Source organism: Zingiber officinale, chromosome 5B (genome assembly GCF_018446385.1).
Source record: "Zingiber officinale cultivar Zhangliang chromosome 5B, Zo_v1.1, whole genome shotgun sequence".
In the NCBI taxonomy this organism is placed as follows: Eukaryota; Viridiplantae; Streptophyta; class Magnoliopsida; order Zingiberales; family Zingiberaceae; genus Zingiber; species Zingiber officinale.
Genome location: NC_055995.1, coordinates 85,727,454 through 85,742,544, shown reverse-complemented (window position 1 = coordinate 85,742,544; position 15,091 = coordinate 85,727,454). Strand labels below are relative to the sequence as shown.

The 15,091-nt window shown below is 31.9% G+C and overlaps 1 protein-coding gene across 3 annotated transcripts in view; it reads right to left on the bottom strand.

Moving 5' to 3' along the window:
* Window positions 1-327: 327 nt before the first annotated feature.
* Window positions 328-15,091, bottom strand: part of LOC121984783 (kinesin-like protein KIN-UA) — a 38,353-nt gene continuing 23,589 nt past the window's right edge. Inside the window, exons 9-21 of one of the 3 annotated variants that reach the window (XM_042537915.1) lie at window positions 14,139-14,348; window positions 13,702-13,836; window positions 12,338-12,511; window positions 11,255-11,362; window positions 10,972-11,079; window positions 5,381-5,509; window positions 5,175-5,304; window positions 4,983-5,075; window positions 4,394-4,519; window positions 3,350-3,475; window positions 2,002-2,145; window positions 1,248-1,376; window positions 328-652 (exon numbers count right to left, since the gene is read on the bottom strand). In XM_042537915.1, the coding sequence (XP_042393849.1) occupies window positions 504-652; window positions 1,248-1,376; window positions 2,002-2,145; window positions 3,350-3,475; window positions 4,394-4,519; window positions 4,983-5,075; window positions 5,175-5,304; window positions 5,381-5,509; window positions 10,972-11,079; window positions 11,255-11,362; window positions 12,338-12,511; window positions 13,702-13,836; window positions 14,139-14,348 (1,761 nt within the window). In that variant the 3' untranslated portion in view covers window positions 328-503. Of the gene's footprint in view, window positions 653-1,247; window positions 1,377-2,001; window positions 2,146-3,349; window positions 3,476-4,393; window positions 4,520-4,982; window positions 5,076-5,174; window positions 5,305-5,380; window positions 5,510-10,971; window positions 11,080-11,254; window positions 11,363-12,337; window positions 12,518-13,701; window positions 13,837-14,138; window positions 14,349-15,091 lie in introns of all 3 variants that reach the window. The other 2 variants (XM_042537913.1, XM_042537916.1) reach the window with 2 other exon arrangements.

Here is a 15,091-nt window from a genome sequence, read left to right as displayed (position 1 = left end):
GGTGAAAAACTATTGTCTTTGAAGGAAAAGACAACAGTTTTTCACCGTTGTAAAAATGTTGTCTTTGCCTTCAAAGACAACAGTTAAAAACTGTTGTCTTTGGGCACCCCTTTTAACAATACGGCATTTAACAACAGTTCTAAAGGGGCTACAACAACGATGAAAAATCATTATTGTTAGGCTTTTTTTCTTATAGTGGTGGGGGGTCATCGTGTATATCTATATATTTTAGATGATTATTTTGTTTGTACACGTACTACGTGACTCATGAAACAACGGATGCATGGATATTAGTTTGCTAATCATGATCACAAATAATTTAAAATATTTTGAGAACAATTTAGTGACATTTTCATTGCTTTAAATTAATTATTCAAGGAGTAAAAACTCACAAGAATTTGTTCATGACAATATACTGATTTTTCTTTTTCTTTTTTTTTTAAAGTGATTCCATCATGATGCTCTCTACAAGACTAAGCTTCAACGAGAGCTTTTCGGCCATCTCAACTTGTATACATCTCGGAAGAAAATGAAGAATTTGAATCCAATGCTTTCTTCGCAAGGTTGCGCGTCTCTTCTTTCGAGGAATCTTGCGATATCCGAATAAGCTCCTTGATTCCTCCACCTCGGATGAGATCAAGTGCATTGTCCTCTGCAAAAAAGATCATTCTCTTTAGAAAAAGAAATTGACTAAGCCTAGAAGAAAAACAAATTGAAAAGTTGAATAAAATGTCTATGAAAAGGGGGAGGCATTGACATTTGTGTTCTACAAAAATTCAGGGAAGGATAAAAAACTAACATGCTCATGAAGATATTGGATCTATATATGTAGACTCAATTTGTCGCTAATTTGATTTGATTTCTTCAGATCAACAATGACAGTTGATTAGGCACAGGCAATTGTTTGTGACCCTACATTCTAAACTATGTAATTAACTCATCAAACTGACAATGAAGAATATCACAACATAGTAAAAAAAACAACATTTAAGAAATGAAGTGAAGATATTGCTTTGCTCCTATTAGAGTGCAAGTGAAAAAGAGGCAAATAAAGAAATTTGTTTGGGCGGTCTTCTTAAGCAATTACAGAATTCTATAATTCAAGTTACATTAAAAAAGAACAGAAGGATTATTGTTCTAGCAAGCAGATAATGATATCTAAACATAGAATATAGGACGACAAAAAGACAAACACCTAGTTCATAAGAAAGTCTTAAAAAAAAAAAGTTAATTCATAGCAAATGTACCATTTTGTGCTAAATGGCATAAAGCGAGCTCAATATGCCGTCTAGTTGAAGCTGAATATGTAGATGAGTTGGTGATCATCCAGTATAGTGCTCCTTCTTCAATAAGAACTGATTTTCCTTTTTGATATCCTTTAGGATAGAAAAAAAAAGACTTGGAATAAACTTATGAAGAAATATCATGTATATTTATACGTAGGAATTACAAAATTTTATAAACACAAGCTTCTTAGTTGTACTTGTGTTCAAACAAATATGTCCAATAATGGTTAATGATTGAAATGCAGACTTGAGCATTGAAAATTATCATTTGCTATACTCTTACATTAGTATCTGTCATTGTATTATATGCAGCATCCATGCCATGCATGAGAGTAAAAAAAAACAAAACCTCAAATAATTCGAAGGTTATGTGAAAAATTTAGCAGAGCTTTGCATTTGCTATTCAACCAGTTCTCAGATTCATAAGATGTTCCCAAAGTCTGTGTTGCCATTAGTTGTCTAACCCTTTGATCATTCATCTTGAGCTTGTCTATGATTTTCATATCTTCAACTTTATGAAATGCAATTAAAGAAATTCAGGTGAGTGTTATAGACAAAAAAAAGAGAGTAATTCTCATCATTCAATAACCATTATGAGAGTAGATGACTGCAAACGTGTAGTGAAATAAACATACAGCAATAAACATGCTTCCATGAACTTGTGCTGACATGAGATAATACTTTTATTAAACACAGGAGTAAATAATTTATGAACCTTGAGCAATTCCTCGTGATTCACATTTTGCAAAGTTTGCAAAACCTCTGGCAACCTGAGCTATGACTTCACTATGTCCGGACTTCATCATTTGCAGAAGGGCTTTGATGCCACTGTCCTTTTTCAACATCACATGCAATTTCTCTGTTTATCATAATCACATCATAAGAAAAATCTGAATTAGGTTAAATTATAAATAGATATAACCAATGATAATTTACCCCCTAATAAAGCAAATTCCATCCGTAATAGCCACACATTCCTATTGCTAATGATTGGTTAGTTAATTACTCATCCTAAAAGCTTAAGTGCCAGAAATGATAACTACAAAAATGATAACTAAGTTCTTCACGATTATCAAATTCCTTCTCAACATCTGTTTGAATTAAGCTTTGATAATTGCTATAGTATGAAATTTGGGGTTCCTAATTGGTTGAGATAACACATCAGTTGCAGATATAGGTCTTCCCTTATTTGGTCATTTTGTTTTTCCTTTTCATGAAATCAAATATATAAGAATCATCTTCTTCGTGTCTAGTCTGTGATATCTTCAAGCATCGCATGCCCATATACAACCTCATAAGCCAGTTTGATTCCTTAATTCAATAGACCCAATGTGGTCTGACCCTTTCCCCGAATCCCACACTGAGAACTTCATGTACCGAACTGTCCTTTTAAAAAACTTGTTTTGAAAACAATTGAACTAAGTTATTATTTGTGAAAAGTTACTCATAACTATTACAAATACATTTTTATAAATGCTACAAAAGAAGAAAAAAAAAATAAAGCTAAGTTACTTTCTGTGAAAATTTATCTGTAACTATTACAAATAAATTTTTATACAATGCTACAATAAAAGAATTAAAGATAAGTTACTCTGTGAAAATTTACCCAAATGAAAAATATTGAAACTAAAGTGGAAATAAATTGATAGAGGCTGAAAGTCAATTACAATATCAAGAATAGGCAGGAATTACATTTTCCATCTTTGTTCTCTAAAGAAATATTTGTCAAAAGTTAACAAATAAGAACAGTCATCGGATATTGCATAATTTTTCATAAATGCTTTTCTGAAGAGTATCCAAGGCATAGAAATCACATCAGAACCAAACTATAATTGCAAAATGACTATTGCATTGACTCTATGAAGTACTAATGTGGTAACTACATATTTGGCTAGTCAATTTGCTAGGGGAAACAAGGTAACAAATAGAAACTAAACTATATTTAACTGAAAATAAACGAGAAGAAAATATACGGATAAGTTTAAAAAATTAGTTTGATAAAACTAGTCGCTCATTAAGTTGCTTATGAGAAGGTAATTGACAAAATTATATAGAAACCTTACCATTTCCACATAAATTAGCAATTGCGCCAGCAATCATCCGAAGAGTTTGAGGATCTTCAGTTTTTGATGCAATATTTGCAAGTAGCCTAGTTCCCCCTTTGCTTACTATTAAACTTTGATTTGAACCTACAAAGAACAAGCAAATCAATGAAATAATGTTTAATGGTACATCAATAATTGACTAGTAAATATTAGTGATAATGCTCAAACAAACATATTATATAATAAGGAAGATACTCCACATGTTGGAATGCAGAGGCCAATCTAGGCAAACTGTTAATAGGCATGGTGTTTCCATTTATATTTTAGAATGGAGTGTACCTAGATACGGTCAGTGTAGTGACAATCAAGATTATTTGTTTTGAACTTCAGAAAGTATGAATTAACATTTTGAGAAGAGTCAACTAATGCAATGAGGCTTTTTGTTCAACCTCCTAATGTTTATATCCTACCACCTTTAACCCTGGTGACATGAATCATTGATCTAGTAGATTAAAATTTATGCTAGCATCAACTGCAACCATAAAAGCATGTGAATTCTTACAAAAGATTGTTCATTAAGTTTCATTCTACAAAGAAACGAAAGCAAACATTGGATTGTTACATGAGATTTTCCAGGATAGTTTAGTGTAATTAAAAGAAGAGAGATCTAGATTACTAGAATAAGCAACCATACGTGATCTCCTTTGTACAAGTTCATGCTGATTGAAAGGGCCAATTAGCTGTAATGCAGTGACAACAAATACTAAAACTGCATAGCATTTCAGCATAGCCTATATAGTTAAGTACATTGATAAAAAAAAAAAAAACAGCCCGGAACATGAAGCTCCCGCCAATGCAGGATCCGGGGAAGGTTTATTGTATGCAACCATACCCTGCTTGATATAAAGATAAAATCAGATTGGTATATTAATGTTGACAATTGATACATTAGAACCCAAATCTTACAAAAACTTGACTAGCAGGATCTAAAGAGCTCATGAAAATTCTCACAGAAATAAAATCAGAGTAAAATGGAGTTGGATATATCCGTTTTCTGATTACCATTCATAGCCAAGTTAGCTAAAGCGCCAGCAGTAATTCGATGAACAGTTGCATCTTTTGATATTTCGAGAAGTATGAGAAGAGCATCCAGACCTCCTTCCTTGACAATTCTTTCCTGATTAATATCTACAAAATTTGCAAGCAAGCAGCTGAGACAAATAAATGCATGGGAAGATGGAAATTTACAGAGGATATATCATTAGCATTTCCATATTCATACTCAGAAACATGTGTTAGCTTTGGAGTCTCTTGAGTAAATTTGTCTATCATATTCATGGATCCTCTGAATTCAACTTAACAACGACTAACAGATTAAAAAACCAGTTTAAATGTGTGGGAAAATGGAATTTTTTTGTTGAAGAGTTTAGTTTACTTTATTCTTGGAGATTATTGATTGATTCAGATATAAGTCTTGCATCAACTTGATCCATACATATACACGATGGGGAATGTGAAACCTCTATCTAGGGTATAAAAATACAGCATTGAACTTCTATACTTACATGATTAAAGTATAATGGAACACGGTCACTAGATTAGAAAATATCACCATATAGAGCTCACCCTTAACTAGAAGACCACTACTTACCTTCGGCAGCGAGATTAGCAACCACCTTTACTGCATGGATTTGCACATCCAATTCTTCAGACTTTAACAAAGGTAATATATTTGATAGACCAACTGAGAACAAATGAAAAAGAAGCGCATGTTACACACACACAAAAATGTGTATAAAAAATCTCTTAATTCAAACAATAAAAAAGAAAAAGAAAAACTCACCTTCTTCAAAGATTTTGGAAATGGTATCTTTTTGAGCAGATACACTTTCTCTCGACTTGTGAGACTTGGATGGATTTTCAAAAGGCAAAGTTGAACTGGTTGAATTTTCTGCCCAATGGGATCTTTTAGACTGTAAGAAGCAGTTACAACAGAAAGGATGGTTAAAAACACAGAAATAAATCTTTGAAAAAAATTAGATAAGTTACCCCATTTTCTGCATTTCCATCAATCAAGAATTTTTTCAATTTCACAATTTCACCTTCAAGGCATCTTCTTTGTCTTTCTTCGTCTAAAAGTTTGTCTTTCAAAGATTCAAGCTCTTTATTTAAGAAGTCCTACATTCTCAAAAAAAGAACAATTTAGCAATACTCTACACAAACTTTTTTTATCACGTGTTCCATATCCTTCTTTATAAAAAAATAAAATAAAATTTCTATACACCATAAAATTCTTGTGGTGTATGAATAACTGTCAACTGCAAGATTTTTGTTCTGTATTCTCACAGCTAAAACAACCTGATCTAGAATAACGTATGTAGAAAATATACCAGAAGAAAATTTTACTAAAACAGCATTTAGGTGAAAACAAAACATGGTAATAGATTAATTGGTATTACTAGTGAGAGAACCATAATAAGTGTATATACTCATTTCTTGTACATAAGATTTATATAATTATTTAGCTTTAAGTTCTTGTCTCTCGAAATTGATACTGAATAAATGTGCAAATCAGATAAATCTCCATAGCCCATGTTATTTATAGGTGATATATTGCTAATTTATGAGTCTCAATTGGAAACATGATAATGGAGAAGTTTTAGAGATTCTAACAAGTAGAATAACAACTAAATGTATAAATTGTCACTTCAGAAGGATTGGGGTGGAAAAGTTCAGTTGAATGGAAAAGAACTCATACAAGTACTAATTTAATCTAACAAGGTAATATTGATAAATGCAATTTCATCATCATAAAGCAGTGTCAGCTTCAACTATTCAGCTAGATAAGTCTTATACTCTTAACCCTCCATTCATAAATACTGTGTGTTTAAAATAGAGAAGTGCTTTAGTGTTCAATATGATGGTCCTGCCCTATTAACATGAAATGGACCTTTTACAAGATTCTTTGTTGACAACAATGCAATTAAGTAAAGATGGAAAAAAAATCAAATTATTTAATGAACACTCTACAAAAATACTAGATTTAAAATGCTGAAAATTATAGCAATTTTAGGAAAATATATTTGTTTGTGATATAAGACTGAATAAAGTTAAGGAAGCATCAAAAGAAATAAAGGTAAAATATAGGTTCAAGCAACATTCTTAATGAAATTTCAAAGAGTTTACAAGGTCAAGTCGGTTAACTAAATTAATAAAATTTTGCAAATTAAGATGCCCAAAGGAAAGTTTGTCAAAGATATTAGATGAATGTGACAAACAATGTTGTCCTAATTATAGTGGGATCAAATTGGTGACTCAAATCATGAAACATCGGGAAGAGCTATGAGAGGAGAATAGAAGACAGTTTCAACGATCAATTTGATTACACATCAGAAAATTCAAACATAGATGTCATTTATTTAATAAAACAACCAAAGTAAAATCATAGAAAAAAGAAAGTTTTACATATGATTTTAGTGATTTGAAATAAGCTTGTAGTAGAATCCTCGACAATTATTTCAGTGGGATTCAAAGCTGAAAGGAATATCTATTGATTTAATGTCATAAAAAATAGGTATCATGATATAGTTACTAGTCCGAGAGCTAGGGGCCTCAAAGCTTAATGGATCAATTTTCTCACCGAATTGTATCAGATCAAACTAAATCCTAGGCATGGTAAGCTATAGAATATGGCTACCAGCATGATATTGTAACCACCACGGGGCTTCACATGTCGTCAATTATAGATCTTGCATGTCACATCCCATTTAGATGAGAGAACTAACTTATCAAACCCAACTACTAGACCAAAATGTTTAAATCCAAGATAATGGTAGCTACCTCATCTAAACTTATAAAGCTCCTCTATTAGCCTACACAGTTATATAATGTTGATGATGATATTGTGTAAAATTATAAAAAAAATTCCTACTGTTTAAAATACAGAATAAAACAAGCAAAAAGTCAATGTAGAAAAGTTTATATTTTTCAAACAGATGGATGAGGGTTTGCAGCAAAGCTAAAAAAGAAACTTAATTGTGAATGTTTAGGCGTAATCAATATAAATACAATACTTAGAATAAACAAGTTGAGTCAAAATCTAAGATTGAAGGTGTGAAACATACAAAACATTAAGGAACCTTACGTAATTGGGATTACAACAAAAACAACCAAGCCTTATCCCACTAGGTGCGGTCGGTTATATGGATCATTTTACGCCATTGAGCTTTATCTCCTATTATATCATCATCCATACTTAAATAAATTTTATCTTATTTTATTGTTACTAGCCAAGTCTTTTTTTGTCTTCCTCGTTTGATATGCGTATTTGTTATAGTTTCGTATTGCCAGATTGGAGCATTTATTGGCTAAGTGCATGCCCATACCATCTTAAACGTGTCTCTCGGAGTTTTCCCTCAATAAATGCAACTCCGACTTTCTCTCTAATGCTCTCATTTCTTATTCTGTTCATTCTCGTATGTCCGCACATCCACCTTAACATCCTCATTTCTGTAACTCTCATCTTCTACTCATATGCTCGAGTCATAACCTAATATTCAACTCTATATAACATAACAGGTCTAATTGCAGTTTTGTAAAATTTTCTTTTAAGTTTTAGAGGTATTTTACCATCACATAAAACACCCGACACTCTCCTCCATTTCAATCATCTGTAAGACATCTCTCTCAATCCTTTCATTATTTTGCAAAAATAATCCTAAATATTTAAAGCTCTCGATCCGGGCAACTCGTCATCTCCTATATTAACAATTGTCTCATTATATCTAATATTTCTAAACTTAAATTCTATATATTCTATCTTTATTCTACTAAGCCTAAAACCTTTATCTTCTAGTGTTTCTCGCCAAGATTCTAGTTTAGCATTTTTTCATCAACCAAAACAATTTCATCTGCAAACAACATGCACCACAGTACTATGTCTTGAATATATGCAATGAGTTCGTCCATAATTAGTATAAAAAGATAGGAACTTAGAGCTGATCCTTGATGTAACTCTATCTTTATTGGAAATGCTTCAGTTACTCTGCCTGAAGCATTTCCAATAGTTGTTACATCCTCGTACATATCTTTAATTAGTTTAATATATATTATGCTAATATCTTTCTTTTCTAAAATTTTCCATATAAACTGTATCATAAGTTTTTTTCTAAGTCAATGAATACCATGTGTAAATCTTAATTTTTGCTCCCGATATTTTTCAATTAATTATTTAAGATGTATAGCTTCTATTATTGACCTTCCAAGCATGAATCCAAATTAATTTTAGATCACCGTGGTCTCCTTAATCTTTTTTCTATTACTTTTTCCCAAAGTTTCATGGTATGACTCATTAGTCTAATACCTCTATAGTTTACACAATTTTATACGTCTCCCTTGTTCTTATATAAGGGAACTAGAGTACTTATCCGGCATTGATCAAGCATTTTTTTCATTTTCAATATCATGTTAAATAATTTTGTAAGTCATTCAATACCTTATTTCCCTAGGCACTTCCATACCTCTATTGAAATATCATCTGGTCCAATGACTTTTCCATTGTGCATCTCGTTTAAAGCTTGTTCTACTTCTGAAGCTTGAATTCTATGATAAAAATTTAAATTTCTATGCTCATTTGACCTACTTAAATTATCTAAGTTAAGTCGGTTACCTAAACCTTCATTAAAAAGTTGATAAAAATACTTTTTCCACCGCTCTTTTATTTCTCCATCGTTTATTAGTACCCTATTACATTCATCTTTAATACATTTTATTTGGATAAGATATCTTATCTTCCTTTCTCTCAACTTAACTATTCTATAAATGTCTCTTTCCCCTTTTTTTGTATCTAATTTTTAATATAATCGTTCAAAAATTTCACTCTTTTCATCATTCACTATTCTCTTAGCTTTTTTCTTAATTATTGTATGTTTTTTAAGTTTTCCTCGTTTTACAAATGTATAATTCCTTTTAAGTTATTCGCTTTTCCTTCACTTTCTCTTGTATTTTCTCATTCCACCACCAAGATTCCTTACTTAGTGGTGCATGTCTCTTTGACTCGTCGAGTATACTCTTAGCTACTATTTTCAACTTTGATACCATCTTATCTCATATCGTATTAGAATCACCATATATTTTACCTAATGTTTGTACTCTACCTTCTCCTTAAATATATTTTGCTTCCTATCCTTTAACTTCTACCACTTAATTCTAGAAGTCGTATATATTTTTCTTTCTATTATACTAAATTTGAGGTGAATATCCAACACTACTAACCTATGTTGATAGTTAAGCTTTCTCCAAGGATGACCTTAATCTTTACAAATCTTCCTATCCTTCTTCCTAACCATAAGAAAGTCAATTTGTGATTTATTATTCCCACTTTTGAATGTGACTAAGTGTTCTTCTCTTTTCTTAAAAAACATTTTAGCTAATATAAGGTCATATGTTATCGCAAAATCTAATATAGTTTTCACTTCCTCATTTCTCGTTCCAAACCCATAACCCCATGTACCCTCTCATATTCCTCATTTTTCACTCCGACATGCCCATTTAAATCACCTTCTATTAAAATCATTTCATTTGACAGAATATTTTATAATATTTCATCTAAGTCATCTCAAAACCTTGATTTGATAGCTTCATCTAATCCTACTTACAGTGCATATACGCTAATTATGTTCATAGTTTCTTTCACCACTGTTATTTTAAGGGCTATAATTCTATCCCCTTTTCTAACTACTATAACTTTATCATTTAATGAACTATCTACAACAATACTCACTTCATTTCTTGCTTTACTCTTTCCTATATACCATAACTTAAAACCCGAGTTCTCTATCAATTTTATTTTTTCGCCTACCCATTTTGTCTCTTGTACATACAAAATACTAATTTTTCTTTTAATCATCGTATCTATTACCTCCATTGATTTATCAGTGAGGGTTCCTATGTTCCATGCTCCAAATCTTAGATTATTAGTTTTCTTATCATATTTGTTCTTATCAAACCTATGGTGTGAGAACTCTTACCTATTTAATACTACACCTAAGTTCTCATAGAGATGTAACTGTTACAGTCAAGCCCTGCAACACAAACTCTTGCATATTTAGCACTACACTTAAGTTATGGAGATGCAGCGGTCCTCCTGCAAGTGTTCCTTTCAGGAACAACTTAGCATTAGCACAATAGTTTAATGGATTCATTCATTGAATATTTGTCATAGTTTAACGCTGACTAGCAACCTAATGCAACCCTGCTCCTTTATCCAAGCTTAGGACCAACCATGATGGTGATGGATTCGTCATAGGTAGTGTGGTGGATCTAATTGTGATTAATGGATCTAACTGAGCTTGAAATTATCTTTAAGTACTTATGCATAGCTCACGACCCCACCTGGTGGGATAAGGGTTGGTTGTTGTTACTTATGTAGAGCTCAATGAGGGAATATAAGTGATATAACAAACATTAGATAATTGAGATTTATGACTTGTCATTTTTATTGATTTTAGGTGTCACAAATATGCATATTAGTAGTGGTGGGGTGGGGAATAAAAAATATTAAAATTTTTTTAAAAAAAAAACAAATCTAGCTACGAGCTTTAAGTGAAACTATTTGCCTATTTGAGTAATATTAAGCATACCTTCTCCATCAACAGTTCTCTGTTCATTACTTCTAGAGGTTGTATTTTACTAGTTGTGATTTCATTCAACTTTGAATTTTCTCTTGTGAGATCATCAACAATTCTTTCCTGAAGTTTGAAGTGAATGACAATATAAAGAAGAGTAATTCTGATGATAGAATCAAATAAATGGCAATGCAGTTCATAAAATCAAAGGGTAAATATTAACAAAATTGAAAAGTATCTAACCATGAGATGAATTTTAAGTGAAACTATTTGCCTATTTGAGTAATATTAAGCATACCTTCTCCATCAACAATTCTCTGTTCATTACTTCTAGAGACTGTATTTTGCTAGTTGCGATTTCATTCAACTTTGAATTTTCTCTTGCAAGATCATCAACAATTCTTTCCTGAAGTTTGAAGTGCATGACAATATAAAGAAGTGTAATTCTGATGATAGAATCAAATAAATGGCAATGCAGTTCATAAAATCAAACAGAAACGACACCTTCATATTACTATGAAGGGTGATCATATGACAAAACCATCATTTGTCAATCAATTAGAAAGATGCATAACATTTTCAATTTCAGTGTAGGAATTTGTTATCCATAGGACAATTTATGCTTTGTGATGTTGGAAAAGAAGATATTTAGAGCTGAAGAGGCAAGAACTTTACCTAGTCTAACAGTATCAAAACTGTAAAACCAGATTGAAAATGACATCAATAATGAGCAGTCTGCCAGCAGTGTGCGGTCATGGATATGCAAATATTGCTCAAGACGAACAAATAGATGGTATATATATATTTAAAAAGCATATCAATTTGGCTAAGATTGCCAAGTATACATTGTATGACGACATTTTATGATCGGCCAAAAATCAAAGCTAGCAATGAAGTGTTTCCTTGATGAATTATGAAGCCTTCTAACCTTAGTTTTTGGCTCTCTAAAGGAGTCTGGGCAGATATGCATCTGAGCCTGTCCTACTCAAGGTTCATTTTACTCAAGGGCTTGAGAAAGATATATTGAATTTCATACAAGGGATTGATGATAGCATGATTTATACACTAGACAATTAAATCCTTAATTCAATATATTGTTTGTATATATTGTGCATGAGACAATCAATTGTACAACACTTTTCAAACTTTGAGAACTTCACCAAATTCTTTTTCTTAAGATTTTTAAAATTAGGCAACCAACACAGACAAGCTCAACCAAACAAATATAACTTTGTATGAGCATTATAAAGTCAGTGAGTTAAAGATAAATTACAGAACAAGCATAAGCCATAGACAAACAGTTAAAGGACCAAAAGTAATACAAACATCATATAACACATTCTAAAATCTTCCTCAGAATGTATTAAGAAAAAAAAAATACCTGGACTGATTTTATATTATCACTCAGAGACTTCTTCATAACAGACAACTGTTCTTCTAGATTTGTACAATGAGACCTCTCACTTTCTAGTTGATTGATGAGCTCTGCTATGTTCTTCTGGTATGTATTTGTCATGTCAGCCAGTATTTTCTGATGTGTCGAACTTTCAAGCTCCTGTTGCTACTAAAAAAGTAGAGTCAGGACTACCAAAGAGAATAATCTAATGTAAAGTCAATTAAACTTAGCCACAGGCAACCTACAGATATATGTTAAAAATTCTAAATACAAGATGCATAACAAAAGCTAAGAGAAAGACCACCCCAGGTTATCTAATATAACATGATAGAAGGAATTGAAGAATGAATAACTTGTTATTATTAATAATATAACAGTTCTGGTGTTGTCAAAACTTTTGGAGCATATTTTTTGTCCACTATGCCAATGGTAATCAATACTTCAACTGGTTTGCTACAGGTATTACACAACAACATTCATTGGATTTACACTGGCCAGTCCAGTATCAGGTGTTCTTAGCCCCTCACCCGAGAAAGATCATGTCTTGAATACACAACCACAACAACCAACTGTATCCCACTAAGTGAGGTTTGCTATGTTTTGAATATACAAATAAGTAAAAAAATATATTGTTTAGATTAAGAAATAAACAAACACTCTTCTGCTGCTCCTCGCCTGGTAAATATGTGAATAAGTTTTGGTCATGCAAATATGTGAATAAGTTAACATAACTTGAATCTAGACGTACATAGGGATGGTACATAATGACAATATGTCAGCCCTAGCAATCAAATTATCAGGAAAAGTGAAAAAAAAAAAAGAACATATAACAACTAGTTTCAACAAAGGAAGGATTCTACATGATACACTTGTCAAATAGTTAAATCCTTGAAGCCAGTATGGTCAGATTTAGCTCCTGGATAAAGATCTTCTCATGCTGGTTTTAAGTACTTGACCAGTTTAAACTTTAAAGATACCATATCGACAAGCATTTGAATACTTGAGATCAATATCATCATTATAATGATAGTTATCTCCAAAAGTCCAAAGTCAAAAGGCAAGCTCCAGAGTTCATAGTAGAAACTATAAATCATAAAGGCATCCATATCTATTTTGGTGCAACTTGTCACTAATAAAAAACGATTGTTACTCTAATATGTTTCATTTTCCAAATATCCTGCAAAGGAGCACAGTTCAAGGGAAAATAAAAGCAACTTTATAGCCACATCAATCAATCATCCCTATACAAACAATGTGCTAATATACAAAATTCACAAAACTGACCAAATAACAAGACAGGAAGTCAATAACAAGTTAACAACAGAAACGATACCAAGACTAACCAATACCTTGATCTGCTTAAAGTTTTCTTCAAGATGACCAATTTCTTGAGATAATCTATCATTTTCATTCTTCTGAATGTTCAATTCCTTCAACAATTTTTTGGCCTCTAACTCCCAATGATTTTTTTGTTTCTCCAAATACTGAAATAAGTTAAGGAAATGTCAGAACTATGAAGAAAAAGGTGAAATTTAAAAACTAGTTTGTCACACTGCTCTAGAACAAGGAAAAAAAATTTAAAACATGTAAAAAATTCTGTATACAGACTAAAATAATGTCTGCAAATAAATTTTTCACAGTGAAAGTTAAAATTCATAGAAATGATAAAACAAGGTCAAAAAAACATCCTGAAACAAAAAATAACTAACAGCCAACTGGATAAATAAAGAATAAACAACAGAAGCTAACATATTTTCCATAAACATTATCAAGATCCAGATGATACCTCATATTTACTGACAAAAATTTTTGTTTCAACTATTAATGCTTCTTGCTCTTTCAATTTCTTTTCCATCTGCTCCCTCTCAATTTCTCTAAGCTTTTGCTGTCTGTCAGTCTCTGAGGTTAAATAGTCAACATGGTACTCAAGCTTCTTACACAAACTCTCATAATCCACTTCTTCTTTCAATTTGACTGTATTAACAACTTTCATTGCCTGAAAAGTTGGAAGATATAAGGAAACTCAATGGGAAATGGAAACTTATTTAGAAAAATTGACACGCAAAGAATATTGTAACCTCACTATATCAAACTTGCCTGACTCACTCTCTGATTCTGAGTGAAAAGAAATAAACTAGTTTATTCTCAATAAAGAATAAAAATTACATTTACATGTAAGTTAAGATATGCACTTATTGTTCGAGGTTTCAAGCCTCATTCCATGTCAGTATCTAGGTGCTTATCCACAGCAAGATTGTGACAATGCCAATTGGTGTACCAACTGTCAGTATCGAGTGGCATTGATCAGTATCAACCAACAGGATATGGAAGATGGAGGCACAATAAGAGGAAAGGCAACAAGAGAATAAAAATAAGTGGAAGAAGAATAAGAGATTGCACGTTTTCTATTATCCATTGTGGTTGGTTGTCCTCAAAGATCTTCTCCTTCTATTGACCTCAAATGTCTTCCTAGCATTTATGTTCCCTCCCTTTGTAAGCTCCCATTGTCAAAGTGACTATTCTGTCTGGTGTCCCCTCTTTTGGTGTTGATTCCAATCTCATATAACCAGAATAGTACAGAAAGACAGATGAAATTTCAAAATGCGTCGTTATGCCATGGTTTTGGTCATCCCTTACCAGCCTAACCCTCCGGCCATAAAAGGAGTCAAATACCAAACTGACATTTTGAACCTTGATCACATCCCCTAAAGTGCACTATGCTAGAACCTTAATAGAATG